The following is an 18,464-nucleotide window of genomic DNA, read 5'->3' on the forward strand; positions in this document are numbered from 1 at the left end:
GTTCACAACAAAATAAATATAACCAGTAATCGGATGAGTACAATCAAACAGTTTCGGGTTGGTTTCAGAGGACCCCTAACCCCTCATTGAGGGCCCCTAAATCATATACATATATCGGTTTGGAAATACCACAATAGTATATATTATGTCAGGGAATGCCCCGATTATCAGAAAATGTTCCTATTGAGTCAACATTTTTTTAATTATACTTCTGCTAATCGATTGATTTAAATTTCATTATTTGATTTGTTTCGATATTATTAAATTGTTTCCTCGTTTAAATGACTATTGTTCGTACCAATCAGAATGGAGCTCGTGGAGGCGCCATCTTGACTTTGGGATAGTGCGTTCAGGGGAACGCGATAAAGTTCTTTTTGAGGATTCGGTAAAGCATGCTAGTGAATAGAGGTTGGACCGAGTCTAAGAGATTTGTACTTGAAAGTAAGATTATCTTGAACCCGCTGCTAAGTATAATTTAGGATAAGTGTCGATTGAAGTGTTAAAAGGACATAACTGAAAATTAAATGTTGTACTATATATTTTCTCTTTGTATTGTCTATTGTCTTTGTATTCCCACTTAAGCCACATGACGCCCACTAAACCCACTAATGATGATGCTATCGAAGAAGGCAATATTTCTTCGACATATATAAATATATTTTTGACATTTTGAAGTCAGACTAACTATCGGAGTCGAGATTGAGCGCTAAGTATAACTCCCATATGTCAAAACAAACAAATATATTAGCTTAATATTCTTACCACAGATATGGATCCCTCATCCTTATGCCGTCTGCTGGACTTCTTCTTCTTGACTTGTCGGCTCTCTGACACATGGACTTCTTGGTAACTGTGCGTCACCCTGGACTCAGATTGGATGAGGCTCTGTGACGCCTCTATTGTAGTCGCCATTTTGTTTTACTGTAATTAGAAATTGTGTTTTTAGACACAGTCTATCAATGGTTTGTGAAGATTTGTTTTAGAGGTAGAGCAGATTGGCCAAGTGGCCTCTCATCCCTAAGGTCCATCCCATCCCTAGCACATTTAACAGTCACACGAACGGTAATAGAAAACATCGCGAGGAAACCGACATTTGACTTTAAAATCTGTCAGGGCTGTTCTATTAATTTTGTTGTTATGAGTTCATTACGAGTCCGTTTTTCTGTTATAAACACAATTCCACAACAGTTTGATCTAATATTAACATGTTAAAAATCCCATTGTATTTAGCGTCTCCTTTTATAACACATGAAAAATCCATGAAGTATTAAATCAAAATTGCAGCACACTGGTGCCATTAATAATTTGAATGAGAAATGCTTTTGCACATTCCCCGCAACTGCAGAGGATATGTAGGACCAGACACACACCAGGTATCATGCTCGGGTGTATCCCATGAGACTCTTGGGTTCGCTATCGCATTCCACCGCTGCGCAATCAAGCTCTAGTTAATAACATATTATATAAAGCCATAAAATCTAAAATAAAACAGACCTAAATAACTGAAATACTAGCTAGTTCAAAGAAAGGTGTGAAGTATATTTATCCACTCGTGTCGTAACTGACGTCCCGCATACAACGTTCACACGATATCGTAGGGCAATATTATTATATGAAAACAAAACTGTTTACGACGACATCGTTTAGAACATACCGGTTATATTAACTAACATCAATCAACAGGTCCCGGCTGAATTCTATTGTATGTATCTTAGTTACAACGTCATCAGTTTTTACAAAATATAAGTTTTCTTCGATGTCGTTATAACAGATTTTGACTGTATAAATATGCCAGTCTCAATAATTTGAATAAAATCTATGGTCCCTTCGGTATCTAGAAGTTAAAGGAACTTATCCTTCAACTTCTATTTTGCTTCCCAAGATGCGATAATTTTGTTGTTTGCTTGCGATAAGTCCAAGCTTCTCAACTGTGTATAATTTGTAGTGTTTATGACAATAACTAGATGAGATTTAGGTAAATTGCATTCCAGTCTTCTTTCAAACGTTAATATTAATTAATATATTTATTTATGACTTTTCTACAACTTTTTTTTCTTCCCTTTGGAGTAGACTCTTGGGCCGTTGAGTTCAAATGCGCAAATTAAATATTGAAATTCGCGCCTGGGAGATAGTACCGATGACACCAGAGTTAGTGCTTTACTAGCTCCACGAATAACTATGGCAATACAAAAAATGCTGCCAGCGTTAAATGTATACTTTTTAAAGTTGTTTCAATTTTCTACCTATCAATATTTTATTATTATGTAAGTTAAAATTATTGTAAATACTATATTTGTGTGATCAAATAATACTACTTACTTTAAAATAATCGTATTTTCTATAGCCTTAAAATCGTTTGTATATAACCCTTTAAATATATCGTACCGACACAGTGTGAACGATCATGAAGTCATCTAAATATATCGTGTGCCAATTCAACGTACACTGTAATGGTAATACGACACTTTTTTCAATAAAATGGGTTAAAGTTAAACAACAGCTGTAAAATGTAATTGGAACTACTTATGCGACTTTTCACGAGGAAGAGCATCTTGCCTGGATATGGGGACATAAATTCATACTTGAATATTCTTCCAAAGTGTTTACACTGAAAATCAATGCCATGTTATTAACATAGTTCATTTACTATTTAGCTGTGATAAATAGATAAATTATGATATTTTTTTTTTCTTTATAAATGTCTGTCAGCTGTACTGCCTTGCGCGTTAAATATTAACGCATCTGTGATGATGATGGGGCTGCCACGCTTTTGCAGTACTTACTGATGACTTGACCTTGACCTCAGTAATAAATGACTGTATTTAGAAGCAAATTGGTAAACAATTTGTGCAATTACTTTTTTTTATTTGTAGTTCACGTTAGTATTAATTAAGACGTTACTCTTATCAAAATGGAATAAATTATTATTATTTGAATACCACTCCCCTTGTATCACCTTATTCAATGGGAAAAGCTACCATCACCATCAACAGAACAACTTATAACAAATATTTCGACAATAGCTATAAAAATGTTTAAGCTTTCGTAATAACGATCTGGCAACGGAAAATTAAACAGCGCGATATGAGGGCGCAGGTATGTAGGTAATAATAACATAAACCTTAAATGTAGACATCATGTTATTCACAGAATAGATACAGTAGGCACCGCAAGCGTGACGCAAATGTAAACAAAATTTTGTGGCCTACAATCTTAATATAAAACCTTTTTTCGAACACTTTTAACTATAAAAAGGCTTAACATGTTTTGTAATACTTGAACTATTATAAACATTGTAAAATTTATAAAGAAAATATTCCAATCAAATAAAAACAATGTCCATGGGAGGTGGTTTCACTTAATATCAGGTGAGCCTCCTGCCCGTTTTCCCTCTGTTCTATAAAAAAAAAATATAACCAAACATTGAATGTACAATACATACTGTAAACACTCCCCAGAAATTAAATAACGAATTTCAATTAAAGGTTTAAATTCGTATCGACAATATACATTTACTTATTAAGATAACTGCGTATTTAAGATTTATGTGTAAGAGATATAAAAAAATATAGACTTAAATGAAAAACTAAAATATTTATGCGTGCGTTCAGAAATTTGTGTAAGCTAAGGATTATATATCTGTCGTGCTTCAAAACAAGACTATGGTTGCATTTATACAAACCACATCGGTTTTCTAATGTAACATATTATGATTTCATTCAGTAAAATAAATTAATTAAAAAAACTTAATAATATATCTAACAGAATTTTAAATTTTATGTGATTGTCTTGTTAAACTGTCGTTCTCTCACACTTACTCAGTATTTTTTGTATAGAACGAAAAGATTCAAACACCTGGAGTTGAATCGAATACTAGTCGGGCATTTTAGAAGCGTATGTAATTAAACACACGTTTAAATCCGATAAAGAATGTGTTAAGTACGAGTGATTATTATTGATTCTGTTCTAGTACACATTTCTCATTCATAAGGTTTAGTGTAGTAAATAGTGCTTTAATGATTTAAGTTTTGACCTGTTCATCCAGGGCATCATTTAATGTACCATGCAGCCCTAGAAAAGAAGTAGTCATAGACCAGCATTTTGGAAATAAATGTACTCCGTATTCAGGGATAGCATTCTTTCAATGAATTATTGTAATCGGCTTAGTAGTTTTTGTTTAATCGTAACAAATATATATATATCTTTATAATATAAGTACATGCAGAAATGGCATCGCTCTCTCGTAACGAAATAAATTCCCTCACACACAGTTTATCGTAAATTTAGATTGTGTGGGATGAAGAATTTCGCAGGGGTGAATCATATATCTCTTCGTTTTCAGTATATTTTCTCTATAAACACGGCAAAATTACGCCAAAATTTTACATAATTCATCGCACATTGAACGCATACTTCGGAGCAGTTTAATTTCAGTTAGCACCGCTTAAATTTTTTAAATCAGTAGAAAATATAAGTATTTTATAAAGAAAGTATCAGTATAATATCAGTTTCAATATACTGGAAACTAAAATTTAATTTCTGTTCTTTTCGGTACAAAACCCTATAAAGTATTATTTTTTATCAATATAATATTATATAATTAATCATAGATAAAGTCTAGTCTTTCTGTCTCTTTGGAGGAGAGACTCTTGGGCCGTATGTTCAAGTATCATTGAGCCCAGACCTAATGAGTATTACGACTAAGTATCGCAATACAGCAATGATTTGCTGCCCGCGTTAAAGGTTTACTACGTAGATTATTATTACTACGTAGATTGAGAAAATTGTAAATGCTGTATTATTATGATTGTTATGTTTAGGTTATATTTAAATTTAAAAAAAAATAATGTAGTTAAAAAATATATTTGAAGGAAGCCTTTCTTCCGAGACAAGTTGATTTTTTAAATAACGTTATATGTTGCCAATTTGCGTAGTATATAAAACCAAAAATAACTTTTGAGTAATACTAAATTCCAAGTAACTATCTGGTAACTTAAGGAAGGAAAACGGCCACCCATCCTCGTACCGCCCGTGTCACATGTAGCTTAACCGCAACCGGAAAACGCGACATGACGGAAGGAATATCGCAAAAAGTGGACTGTAAAATTGCGAATCTTCACGCTTTCGCATAAATTAGAATAATCGTTTGCGCATTTATAATTACAGTTATGGAAAAATTGGACTGGTTGAACTAAATCTATCATGTTGTAAAATGTGTTCAACAAAGGAGTAAAAACAAATTGAAAGTTGAATGTACGTTTAAAAAACGTAAATAAGTATTTATTAAACAGATCGTAATACATGTGTTTTGTTAGTATATCGTGCGGTCGTTAATAAGATACTATGGAGTACCACTAGATGGCGTTGTAGGTATTTTAAGACTCGCTAACGTTTCATTTTACTTGTTCATATTTTTTTGTAACCTACATAGCAGATTTATTTTTTATGGCAAACCTATTGATCATCTATTCAGTGGCGTCTTGCTATTTTATATAAAAAAATCATACAATGCTCTTAGTGTTCAGTAATCAGTTCAATAATGCGTTCAGGATGTTGATGGAGCTCCCTCGTTATTGCAGTGCCTCTACAATGTTTTGTTGTGCAGGTGTGGACTGTTACGCCATGATGCACCAACGAGCGCATGTCTATCTCTAGTACGAAAGGCAGCCCTGTGTGCCCTTATTATGTAATTGTAAAATAAATATAGAATTTGTTTCGAATACATTCTAAAGTCGTAGTCGTCGTTTTAGTCATACTAAGTATTACGTTTTCCAGACACGAGGCCCTCATTGGAAGATGAGCAGGCGTTTCTTTTTTTATTCAATCAATTACCGCCTATTTCATTTGTTCAACAGGAAAACAACACATTGACACGATATAAATATGACTAAGATACCTTCAAAGCACTAACTGGAGCTTCCTTCCTACGTGAAATAACAGACAATTAAAACAGCCAATAAACTTCTCATAACAATAAATACGTAACCCAAAAACTCTTCAAAGGCAGTGCAATTAAATCGAGTGCTGGAATAACTTCCCACCTGGCACTTGGCAATTCGCCCAGACTATACCTAGGTCTTGTCAAAATGTTGTGTCAAAATGTGAGTTAAATCATAGTTATGTCAATATACGATTACTTCATACAATTATTTCTATAGTATGCTCTTCACGCAACTTCTCACGGTACGTGGAAAAATTCCAGCCATGATGATGAGACGTGACGCGATGCCCTAAGCTTAAGTCGGGCGATTTCAGGAGGGATGTGATCGATCCCTGTAAGTGCAAAGACCGGATCTGTCCTAATTATTACTATAAGCGATTAGCCTGGTCCTTAGGTAGTACCTTCACATACTTATGATAGGCAAAACCGCCGCATCAGCTCGGATAAAGCTCTGCCGTTACCGCATCCCGTCTAAGGCGATTATTCGTGGCGACTAGGGGTTTCAGTGGGTATGCACAATCGGGAGTCCCACATAACCCATCCGCACTAAGTGGTCGCGCCACGATATATGCGTTTCCCCAAATAAAAAACAATATACTTAGATACTATTATGAAGTGTTTGTATCTACTACGGCTGATCCGTGTCCAACCTAAAAGTAAGACATGCTGTCTTTGACATTTTCGGGTTAATATGACGTATGCCGACGATCCGTTGTTCCACAACAGAGCGTTTTTCAAGGCAGTTTGCCGCGCACCACCACTTTGTGGAACCAGCTGCCCACTGAAGTATTTCCGAACCAATTTGGGGTCCTTCAAGAAAAGAGCGTATAATCTTAAAAGGTCGGCAACGCACTCCCGAGCTTTAGCATTGAGACTCTCCACCGGTGGCGGTACTGAACATCAGGTCCTTCCTGCACCTTTGACCCCCGTTCTATAAAAAATCCTACAACCTCACAAAATTTTCCTCTTTATATGTACCCTATATTAGTTCTTTAAATAGAATACATGGCAAGAGCTCGAACACATAATCTCATTACGATTTACTATTAGGTAACAGTACGTAACACGATGTATTTAACATAACATGACAACAATTTCTATAATGTTTTGGTTTATTTTTTAAATTCATATCTATCTAGAAGTACCGTAGCCTAGCTATCAGCATATATTATACACTCACTGCATTGTTACAACAGTCTCTTTATCACAGCGTAAACACAAGAAAAAGTACTTAAGTTTAGAGGAAAAGGAGTTCATTAAAATAATATATAATATAATTTAGCTTTTGTTGTATGAGAATCTCAGGTACTGATTCCATAGATTCAAATGAGACGGAGAGTTTAAACATAATTCTTCTCTACAACTCTACGCTCTTGATATGAGAGTTATTTGTATATATACCTGGTATAAACGATATTTGATTTATTATTAAAACCTTACTAATACTTTTTTAATACATAACTGATATCAAGCGGCCTATTGGAAGGCATCCCGGTCCAGGAGCCTATTACTGTCGCTTGAATAAACCTATGTTAAACTATTCAGGGAAGATTGAAAGGCGTCTTTCCACTTCTTGTTTTCACGAGAAGCAAAGATCCAAATCGTGTATTGCGGCACTTGGGGATGTTATCTTGTTATAGTTAAGCACGTTCTTTAAACTAGCCGAAGACAGGGGATAGTGAACGAGTTGGGCGGCGCCACTAACACGACCTTCATAAATTATGAGAAATAATCCAGTCGAACCAATCAATCATCCTTAATCTGCCTGTAACTATCTGACAAATTTAAATAGTGCACCAGGAAACGATATGCGCCAACCATTGTGACATAACGCAGCTAAATTTAGCGTAAACCCGGCGCATCCGCAGGTGAGGCAACGGAATTTAGCCTCTGGAATCTAGGTGAGAAGGTGGCGAATCCCGGGAATGAATTGTGTAAACTAAATGCCAATTTCAGCTGTTTATTCAGACTTCGGCGAAACTTTGTATGTAAAACTGGTTTGCCTTATAATTGTAACGTAGGCACCGCGATTGAACTTCTTAGGGGTTTATTTATTATCTATGTTGAATCTTGGACGCTGACATAGATTATGTTCTAAAAACTCGAAGCGTTCGAGAACTGGGTTTATCGACGTATGCTTAAAATATCTTGGATCGTATGCGTTTTGCATTCGATTTACAACCGTGCTGGACAGAATGCAGAAAAATAAGTGCTTATGACGGTAAAGAAAAGGAAACTTGAATATTTTGGACACATCTTACAATATTATGTAATAAATAAATAAATAACACCAATGACTTCAAGCTCCTTTAAGTAAGGAGAATGTAAGTGCGTGCACCTATTTCACCAGGCCTCCTGCTGATAGAGGACAAATCTTTTTTTAATTTATTTTAATATTAGCGTCCTACTTGTGAAGAATATAGTAATAAACTATGATTAAAATGTATTTAGAAAAGATTAATGGATAGCAAAAAGATTTCTGGTAGTCTTTATAAAAATTAAAAAAAAATTAAAGTAAAATACTTAATTGTATAATAATGTTTATAATTTATTTAGTCAAAAATTGTCCCTATATCGGAACGTTGTCTTACCCAGGAAACTTTCTATTTCTGATGTGGAACGGTGGTATTCTGGTAAAGCACTATTATTCCGCGATTCTAAGTATGATTCAGATACGAGTTAACTAATTTTGACTCCAGACAAAAAATTTTGGAGATTTAGCGCTTATTCTGACTCACTTCAAAAATATATTAATAATTTCTTACTAGACATATTGAATACATGTAATACAGAAATGATGATTTTAGCTATTTATTATTAAACAATACGTATACCTTTCTACATTGTTAAATTGTCATAACAAATTAAAAATAATCAAAACAATATAACAAATTTTCTGGAATAATTACTAAACGAAATGCTTTAATAAACAAATTCCATTTTGCATTCATACAGTACTGGGCGCACGCGCAGAACAAAGGCCACACAACGAGTTATGGTTATCATAATAAACCATAACAAAGACTTGTAAGTCACATACAATGTAGTTGTAAATTATCAAAAACTGTAAAACGTAATATACGCCATAAAAATGTAAAATGTTAATTAAAAAATAAATTAAGACAGGGACGCTACATTGCCGTATTTGTATTTGCTTTGTTTTTCTTCAAAAATGAAAACAAATCATTGTTTAACTAATTAAGGGTTATAGTAGATGTTTATAAGATTTTGTTTTATCGGGAATTGTTATAAAAATCGAAGGCATATCATTAAATAGACTTAGCTATTTAATAGTGACGGAGAGTTATTTGCCACTTCTTCCCTTTGAGAACTGGCAGGAAATCTAAATTAATTATTTTGTTCCAGTTCTGAATAAATGAAATTTCGTTCTTTATATTATAGATCTTGATATTTATTTTATTGTGTGCTTATCTTATATATGTTTTAATTGTATTTTTTTATTTCAATTTTTTGTAAAACTTATGTTTACTCTAATTGCCAAACATTTTATATGGAAGATTTTGTAAAATACTCAGTAGATTTAGTGCTATGTATGATGTCTTAAACTTAATAAACAAATAGATTTATAAATAGATAAGGCAAGTTCAGTTAAGTGTCAAGGGACAACTGTGGAACTGAACGGAATCAGACTGGAATTGGAACTCTAAAGTGCATACAACCAATTTTTGCAATACACGACGTGGAATACGGAAATTAAAATCCGAATCGCTATTGATGTAATGTGACCCTGCAGATCTAATACACGAATGACCAGGCAATGTTTAATTCGTCCCGCTATGACCAAAATCAGCCAGTACAATGAATCATGACAATAACAAAAGATGTTTGTCATTTATACTAAATGACAATGAAGTAATACAGTACATAATCGATAAATTGAAGAAAATAAATGTTAATTGGTCCCCTCGGTAATCAGTTGAAGGAATAGTATCTGGCTCCCCAACACGCGATAATTTAAACTCCGGACTTCCCTAATTTGAAGTGTTTATCATGCATAGATCTATCGATTGATTTTTTTTTATTATTGAAAAGTCCTCTATCAAATATATTTCCGAATTCTTTGTTAATCGTTAATACACAATAATAAAGATTTTTTTTTAATAAAATTAAAATCAACTGTCATTTATCCCTCTCCGGTAATCTCTTAAATAATCTCCGGTAATTTGAAGTTTATCTCTGGTCACTTTAGTTTCAAATTTCGAAATACGAAAATATCGAAAGTGGTACTCAAAAATGTATATCTGTTAATATTTGTTTTTTCTAATAGTAAAGTCGTATCTATAGAATAAATCCTAGGCTTAAAAGACGGGGAGTAAATAGGAGAAGATATGCCCATCTCCTAACTGCTATGTAACAATGAGGCTTAAGACAAATCGTACTATAAAAATGGAATCGCAAACTTGTAAGTATAACGTCGTATGCGCATTGGTCAAACGTCAATTACCTGGAGGTTGGCAACGCGTTTGACGCGTTATTTTGAGTTGGCACTCACACAATTTACTCATAATCTTTTTCTAACTGTAATTCACGGTTTGCGATCGCGAAAATGATTTAATTTGTCGAAAAAATGTGTTAGACAATTACCTCGAAGCGATTAATACCGTTAGTAAGCTTGACGATTTTTGTTCAAGTGGATCCAATTTTATACAGTAATCAATCCTTTAACACGGTAGATTGGGTACGCGTTATATACAAGGTGCATTTAAATCAAATATTAAGAAAAAAAACTATGTTATGTTTTGATCTAGAAGCATATAAATTCCAGTTCCATCAAATATTTATGGCGATGAAAAATAATAGCGGAAAGTTTCTTGCCACTTCTTGCTCTACGTCCTTGAATTGAGAACTGGTAGTAATTGTAAATTAAGAATCAATTTAACATCTTTTCTATTGACGTTCATACTTACTTGGTTACCTATATGAATTAAGTTAATTTGAGTTTGAGCTTATTGTTCAAGTAGACAAGTTGGATTACAACCTAGTCAAGTAGAAAATAGTAGTTAATTAGATAACATGTGGTGAAAACTAGTCTCGCCTTTTTAAGACGTTTTATATTTACGTCATTACGAGAAAGTTAAACACTCTCTTATCACTGAAACATAAGTGTAATCACTCTCAACAGAGGGGTCATGCGTTCGCAGCCAGACTGTGCTATTTACGCAATAAATTAAAAAAATATATATCATTGGTTAGGGCTTCAGATTTCTGTATGATGATCATTTGTTAATCTTATAGGCAAGAATGTAATGAGCCGCCAAATATGGCGAGGGGGCCATGCGTCATACTCGTGAACGGGTGCTACTTGTGGTGACTGGTCGTACTAGAATTCGTGTATGCGGTGATGTTAGTTGTTTCGACTATGTATTTGCGTGCTCCTATTTCACCATGCCTCCTGCTGATAGAGGCTCTCAGCCAGTCTGAGACAAATCTTTATTTTTTATTTATTTTATTATTCTTTACTACTTAAGCTGTCATGTGGAACATGGTGTAATGGTTGTAGGTCCTTATAAACTTTGTGAAAAGAAAAAACTTGGTGATAAAAAAGAGTGGCGGAGAGTTAGAGTTTATTTCCAGTTCTTCTCTTCCGTTCTACGTCGTTGGAATGATGATATAATTAAATATATGTATTAGGCACTAGCTGATAAACTATTGCTGATATACCAAATAATAATTCAGAAAATTGAGAAGTGCGATGTTTTTTACGAATTGAATAATAAAGTATGGCCTTTTTGTGTCTCGCATCTGTCCCGATTTTTAAAACAAATTGGCTGCATCAAGACAATTGACTTCATTGGCTGTGATTAAATTAGGTCGGCAAACATTGGTAATCAGTATTTACTCTCGTTAACGAGCTATTAGGATAAAGCAAAATATTTGAAGATCACAGAGTGAACCTTACAATTACGCTTGCATACATTTATGTTTGAGCTGTGAGGTTCGAAAGCTAAGAAGCGATCTCTTCCAGAATTAAAATATTGATGACGCTACAAAATTAGGGTTTTAGCCTCAGATTACTATACCAGTTCCGTGACCATTTCTAGTACCTACTATCTACCTAGGTGATCAGCCTTCAGTACCTTTCACACACCTTCGACTTTTGAGTTTAAGGCATGCCGGTTGACGCTTTCTTCCACCGTACGAGCTACTGTTAAATGCGTATCGTGCATTGGTGCACAGGTGATAAAACTAATCCAAGAATGAAAGTCCATACCAACAGTTTGTTTATAAAATTGACCCACGAAATCACACATTACCCACACGTTCAATATTGATTCAGTTCCAGAACTTTCTCCAGCGAGCAATGTGGAAACTAAATACAGGAAGAAATACCCGTTATCTTACATATACCATGGAATAAAAAAAATGTAACCCTAATAGATTCCGTCCCTCTTGTTTCTAACAATGATGAATTTTTTAAAGCTTATTTTTTATATTTTAAGCATCTTTAAGAATGCGGGCTAGGGTGGAACTGCATAAGTGCGGTTATATTATAAAATATACTAACGCGTGTTCGTGCATTTACGAGAACTAGTTCGTATGGACTATGTAAAATAATATAAACCCTATTTAATTTCATGCAAATTGTAACGCCATGGCTATTAAACTATTTAATCACCTTCCTAAAAGTTATAGATCACGTGCAATACTTTCAAGGGGAAAGTGATTCAATTTTTAAAGGCAACCTGCCTTTGTACGTGGGCGAGTATTTAGATCATAAGTTTGACACCAATTCTAAATAACTTATTATTATGACATTATGTTAATGTTTTATTATATGACATTATAAAAATTATTGTGACATTTGAATGCCTATGTATATATGGCTGATTGTTCGGATTTTTTAGTTTAGCAAATAAACGATTTCGTTTTAAAGTCTCACTAAACGAGTCAAAATAACCAATATCATAGAAATGTTCTACGCTAAAGTGCTGTATCAGTTTCTTCACTAATAAATAAACGTCAATTTAATATGTACCTAATATAAAGAGGAAATATTTGATTTTTATTTTGGAAAAGCTCTACATCTGATGAAAATAAGTTAATAATGACATTGATAATGTCAAGGTGTAAATATCTTTATATTGCAAACACTGAATGTCAATGGAATTGGTGGACATTTCGCAGAGACGTTTTAGAAACCCTGCTGAGTTAATTATTTACTATTAGTATTACTTTATTCATGTATTTATTCGTATGTATTTACAATATATATTCGCCGATGGTTGGCGGATATATACGACTTCTTCAATACAAAGAGCGAGCGAGCGATTGTAAGGAAGTTGCATGGATCATGTTAGCGCTGCGCTTTCTTTCGTCCCTAAGGATTTCCGCACGCAGATTTGCCAGCCTCGGAGTATACATAAAAAAGCAGTGGTGATAGTAAACATCCCTGACGAACTCCCCGACAAATTAATTTCTCTTGTTGCTTTGGGTTATAGTCTATTCTAAGCCCTACAAAAATAATAAAAAATCGGTCCATCCGTTGCCAGGAGTTTTTAAACTTAGACACGAGAATTTTATATTTAGACGGAAATTTGTTTTTAAAGTTAAATTAATTGATATTCCGAGTTCCTTATATCGAAGAATCTGGATATATAAGCGGCACATATAATGATGAATAAGTCGGTACGTTTTGTTTTCGATGTTTGGCGTATTTCCCTAAAATTAGAGGTGAGGCAATGACAAGCGTATTTCAACTCGTAGGTAAAATTTTGGCATGTGTTTTAGGAATTTTGTTGTTACAGTTTTTTTTTGAAAAATAGAGATTCAGGTTAAGGTCATTAGAAATGAGTAATAGCGGTCAACGAAAACATTTTGACAATGACATATTTTATTTGCAATTGTATAACAGTTTACCTACTACATATATCTAAAAGCTCTAAAGGTGGGTATTCCACCTAAGAGTTACAACTTACAGTTAACAGGAAAATCAGAAATATTTTAAGTCCAGTGTCCAGGCAGGACAGTTGCCAGGATAATTTGCCAGAAACTCAAACGCCGTGTGAAAAAAATCCCCTGACAACCAGTTGCGCAACGACCGGGAATCAAATTGGTATCCCAGGAGTAGCTGATAGTAGCTGATAATAGACAAAGCCGATGAACTCATAAATTAAAAAATAGTTGTTTAATGTTTATATATTTCTACTCCATATTCTAGTCAGCTTGTGAATAATGATAATCGATCAGGTAAAAAAATCCTCTAGATGTCACTAATAAACATTCAAAATAAAAAATAAATTCTTTGACGCGTTACGGCAGAACCCAAGACAACAAAAGAAACTTCGTCAAATAATTGATAATTTTGGTTGAGTAGCAGATCGTATAAAACTCTACTCAAATTAAAAGTTTGGTAAACAATGCTTAATAATCTTATCCAGAGTCATCCAGAGAATGCTGCGTTTCTCCTAATGGTTGCTTTATCTCGCTACTTAGCTATCACCAGGTGATAGTGACAAATGGCTTAGCTTGACAGTTGACATGATTGGGCATAATTGTTAGGGCTATTAATTGTTATCCAAAGTTTCAATACTTATTTTAATATATCTACCATATTTCATTCAATACGAAAATACTTTACGCATTAACAAAAAAATGTTTTTGTTTAGTTATTAAGACGATATTTAAACATTGATATGGATTAAAAACGCTATAAAAGCAAATTTTAATGTACTTTACAGATTTTTGAAAATATATGCCAGAAAGAATGAGTTAAATTTCAAATACAAACCGTTAGTCGATAAAGTTTCTTATAAGAGGAATAATATTCACCAAGAACGAAATTATTAAAGTAACTCTAGTTCTGATACAGAAATAAACCAATTACTAAAAAGTATGTAGGCGAAGGTAAAAAGTGTTGAATTCCAGGTATGTAAACCTCACCTAAATAGAATAAATCTTTTTTGCATAAGCTCTCTTAGACAACTATTTTTATCCTTCCTAAATTTAGATAACTGATATCTTTTTTCATAAATAATTCGGACAATTGACCATAAAGAAAAAAGGAGAGCCGACGTAATCCAATAGGAATGCAACCAATGCAACAGATGATGCATTCATGCTTTTTTATTTTATTTTGAAGACCTACTTAACCGTTGTTTCCGGGGATATGCCAGGGGGAATAACAAAAAAACCTCGCTTAAATATATTATTTAACAAATTTAACGAACATAAATGTTATTAAGTGATAATTCATTGAAAATACTTACGTTCTTTTAATTCACAGTAACATTCAATAATTCGAATACACAACACACGTTCACTTTCGACACCACTGCACTGCGTGTGCGATCTGTCAAACGCACTGGGGTTACCATTTCACAGCACTAAATTTACTCATATTTTAAAAATAATCTCGTAATGCATATTAAACGTAATTAAAACAGAATTTCAGTAGGGGGCACTTAGTCAATATGAAAGAATATTTATATTGTATAAATGTAGATGTTTTAAAGAACTGACGCGCCTTGGTGTTTAAGCTTCAGTCATCAGATCGAAAGGTTCACGTTACCTACCTATTATTATTATTAGCTGTAGCTAAAAATAGAAGGCACAATATTTAAAAATGTTGGCACGATTCCGCTTGTGAGCTTTAGTAATCGCATTCACGTTGCTATAAACTATATTCGTTTTATAATATACTAGGTTTGTGATAATAATATTATAACTTACAAAAATAAATTAGCAAAGTTTGATAACTTTAAAATAACCTACAGGTTATACATAATTGAAAAACTGATTAACTATTTAGTCATGAGTGAACTAATTTAGTTATATTAAATTTTAATAAGCATCTAATCTGTAGGTATCGACATAGAAGAAGTAATAGTATTTTTGAATTATTAAAGGTAAAAATAAAACGATTATAACAGTAAACATTTTATTGTAAATAATTTATTGTATCTTTTGCACTTACGATGGGTTTTACCGTTTTAGGAGCTTCCTACATATAAGGGTCTTTAAAATTTCATGCTACTTATATGGTACAAGTAGCTTACTTAGACTTTATACCCATCGCAAGTAGATGTCACAAGCTTATTCTGTTATCAATTCAGTCGGCTCATAATGCACTTATACTAGACGTTATCCATTGAGCTCAGTACTCGAATGATGATGACAATGAGTTTGAAAATGCAAATTGAAATTAAAACTTTTAAAAGAATGTGTTCTTATTAGTCTGGATCAGGCCATTACTACATTTTATGTATTGAAAAATAAATAATTTTAAGATAACATAATAAAGTAACTTTCAAGAAATAATTCATAAATAGATATGTAAGTATTATTTTAAGTACTATCAAAGTGTGAATGTTGCATGTGAAAAGTGAAATTTTGAGATCTTTTAAGAAAAATAAGTGTAAAGTGTACCAATGTGAGGTATGTGAGAGAGTATATATAGTATAAAATATTATTTTGTATGTTGTAGTGTGTTCTCTTTTGTTTCTGCGTATATCAAAAATACATTGGTCATCAAAGACAGGTATTAATTGTGTAGTCAATGTCAAAAGCTTTGCCTCAAAACATTACGTTGATAAGCTGTCTGCTCTATTGTTTTTATTCTTTGGTGGAGTTGAACAAAACTTATATATTATTTACGAAATATTGATTCGAGTGTAATGAAATGACATGACACATACATGATTAGCCATCTCAAATAAGATATTAAGGCGATTCAGCGTCTAATATTTAATTTAAGACTAATTTTTATCTAAGATTCTTAAAATTTGTCGCTAGTCATTCAAAATTTGTAACTTTAATAGCGTAGAAGAATAATTTTTAACAAATTTCAATTAACTAGTTATTAGAATAAGTATTTTATTAAATGTCATGATGACTAACTTTGATCCATTACAAAATAGATTTAATATATGAATAGAGAGACATTAAACTATAATTTACGGCTACAGCAAAACATTTTTATCTTCGAGTACTTCCAAAAGAAAATATCGCCAAACTTTCTGAAATCGTAAAATAGCAACACTTATGTTGTCATAAATCGTTACCAGAATGTTTCGGCGCCGTTTTTAATTTTACTTTTGAATTTACACGAATCATAAATTTATTATTAAAGAGTTACAAAGCTAGGAATAAAAGAACTTTAAAAATTACTAGGTACGTTAGAAAAATATTGATTTTATAGAATTCTTCAGATTATTGAGAACTGTTAGAAATTTCTAATAAAAACTTTTTTGCTACACCTATTAATGAGCAAGACTTTAGGATTTATTGCCATAGATTAGTTCATGAAAGGAAAGTTTTTTAAAGGTTAAATGGAAGTGATTAATTAAAATACAACAATCATTCGGGTCACCGACCCAATTTTGTCAATACTATGACAATTATTGTAAATACATTTTATATGCCATGGATTACAAAGTAATAATATTTTGCACAAAGCGATATGTATTTTTATTGTTAGCACTGGGTAATATGTTTTAAATATTTAATGCATCCACATCTAATATAATTATTGTGTTATCAAATACTACACTTATACATAATTATTATTTGCTTCAAATCAATCCCCTATCTGTACATAAAGCTTTTTATAAAATAAAATCTACATTAATACTAAACTATAGGCTACGATCTTATCAATAAGTGACGCCATTTTGTTGATACTGATAGCTTAAAGGAAAATGGCGCGTATTTTGACATGATATTTTGGACGCTCGCCCTATATGACTAAGACTAAATTATGAATTATTTCTGGTTGTTAATCTAGCATTTTCTAACAAAACCAGTGAAAGACCAGTGGAATGAGTGAATTTCGACATCATAGTGAACGTGAGTGACGTATTTTATATTGATTGAAAATTATATTTTTTATAAATAAATAATAAAATATAGAAAACGCACTAAAACCAAGATGAAGCACCTCCTAATTTAGTAGATAATTCGCCTATCCCTCTTCCAAACATGTTGCCAACCTAGAAAAAAAACGTTTTTTAAAATATAATCTCAAATAAAACATTAAATAAATTATTACATTTCCCGCGCTTGTATTTTAAATTATGTCATTTTATCGAAAAATTACATTCAATGAAAACAGCGCCACCTTTTGTATATTGTATGAACCAGTATAGTATATTGTTTATTAAGTTTATTCATAGATGTCACTTAAAATATTATTTATAGTCAACACGAGATGGCACTGTTTACAGTTGTAATTTAAGTCATAGAAACACTTTCTGTATTTTCACTCAAAAGAATTATGTACGAAAATGAACAATTTCATAGAAATTTATAGTATATATTTAAAGTACTTTAAATTACCTTTCCAACAACAGCAGAAACATTTCCAAGTTTTGCCTCCTCTGTGAGAGACTCAAGTTTTGATTTCCCGGCTTTAGTTCCCTCTTCTGCGCCCTCCTCACTGCCGCTAGTACATTATATAGGTGTTAGACTAAAGTGACCATTTATTTTTTGATTCAAAACGGGACATTGGCTTAATTTTATTAGGTCAAATAATAAGTAGGCAATAAAAAAACACTTTTTTAATTTT

The 18,464-nt window shown here is 32.7% G+C and overlaps 2 protein-coding genes across 15 annotated transcripts in view; both read right to left on the reverse strand.

Annotated features, from left to right (window-relative positions):
* Positions 1–15,430, reverse strand: part of LOC110999734 (LIM domain and actin-binding protein 1) — a 29,891-nt gene extending 14,461 nt beyond the window's left edge. Inside the window, exons 1-2 of the mRNA XM_022268945.2 lie at positions 15,169–15,430; positions 763–921 (exon numbers count right to left, since the gene is read on the reverse strand). Of these exons, the coding sequence (XP_022124637.2) occupies positions 763–912 (150 nt within the window). The 5' untranslated portion in view covers positions 913–921; positions 15,169–15,430. The remainder of the gene's footprint in view (positions 1–762; positions 922–15,168) is intronic.
* A 396-nt stretch (positions 15,431–15,826) lies between these two features.
* The window catches only part of LOC110999691 (calcium-dependent secretion activator), a 43,424-nt gene continuing 40,786 nt past the window's right edge, over positions 15,827–18,464 (reverse strand). For all 14 annotated transcript variants that reach the window (XM_045632116.1, XM_045632115.1, XM_045632114.1 and 11 more), the window contains 2 exons: positions 18,236–18,341; positions 15,827–17,889 (listed from right to left, as the gene is read on the reverse strand). In XM_045632116.1, coding sequence (XP_045488072.1) covers positions 17,818–17,889; positions 18,236–18,341 — 178 coding nt within the window. In that variant the 3' untranslated portion in view covers positions 15,827–17,817. The remainder of the gene's footprint in view (positions 17,890–18,235; positions 18,342–18,464) is intronic.

This window comes from Pieris rapae, chromosome 18, assembly GCF_905147795.1.
Source record: "Pieris rapae chromosome 18, ilPieRapa1.1, whole genome shotgun sequence".
Taxonomy (NCBI): domain Eukaryota; kingdom Metazoa; phylum Arthropoda; class Insecta; order Lepidoptera; family Pieridae; genus Pieris; species Pieris rapae.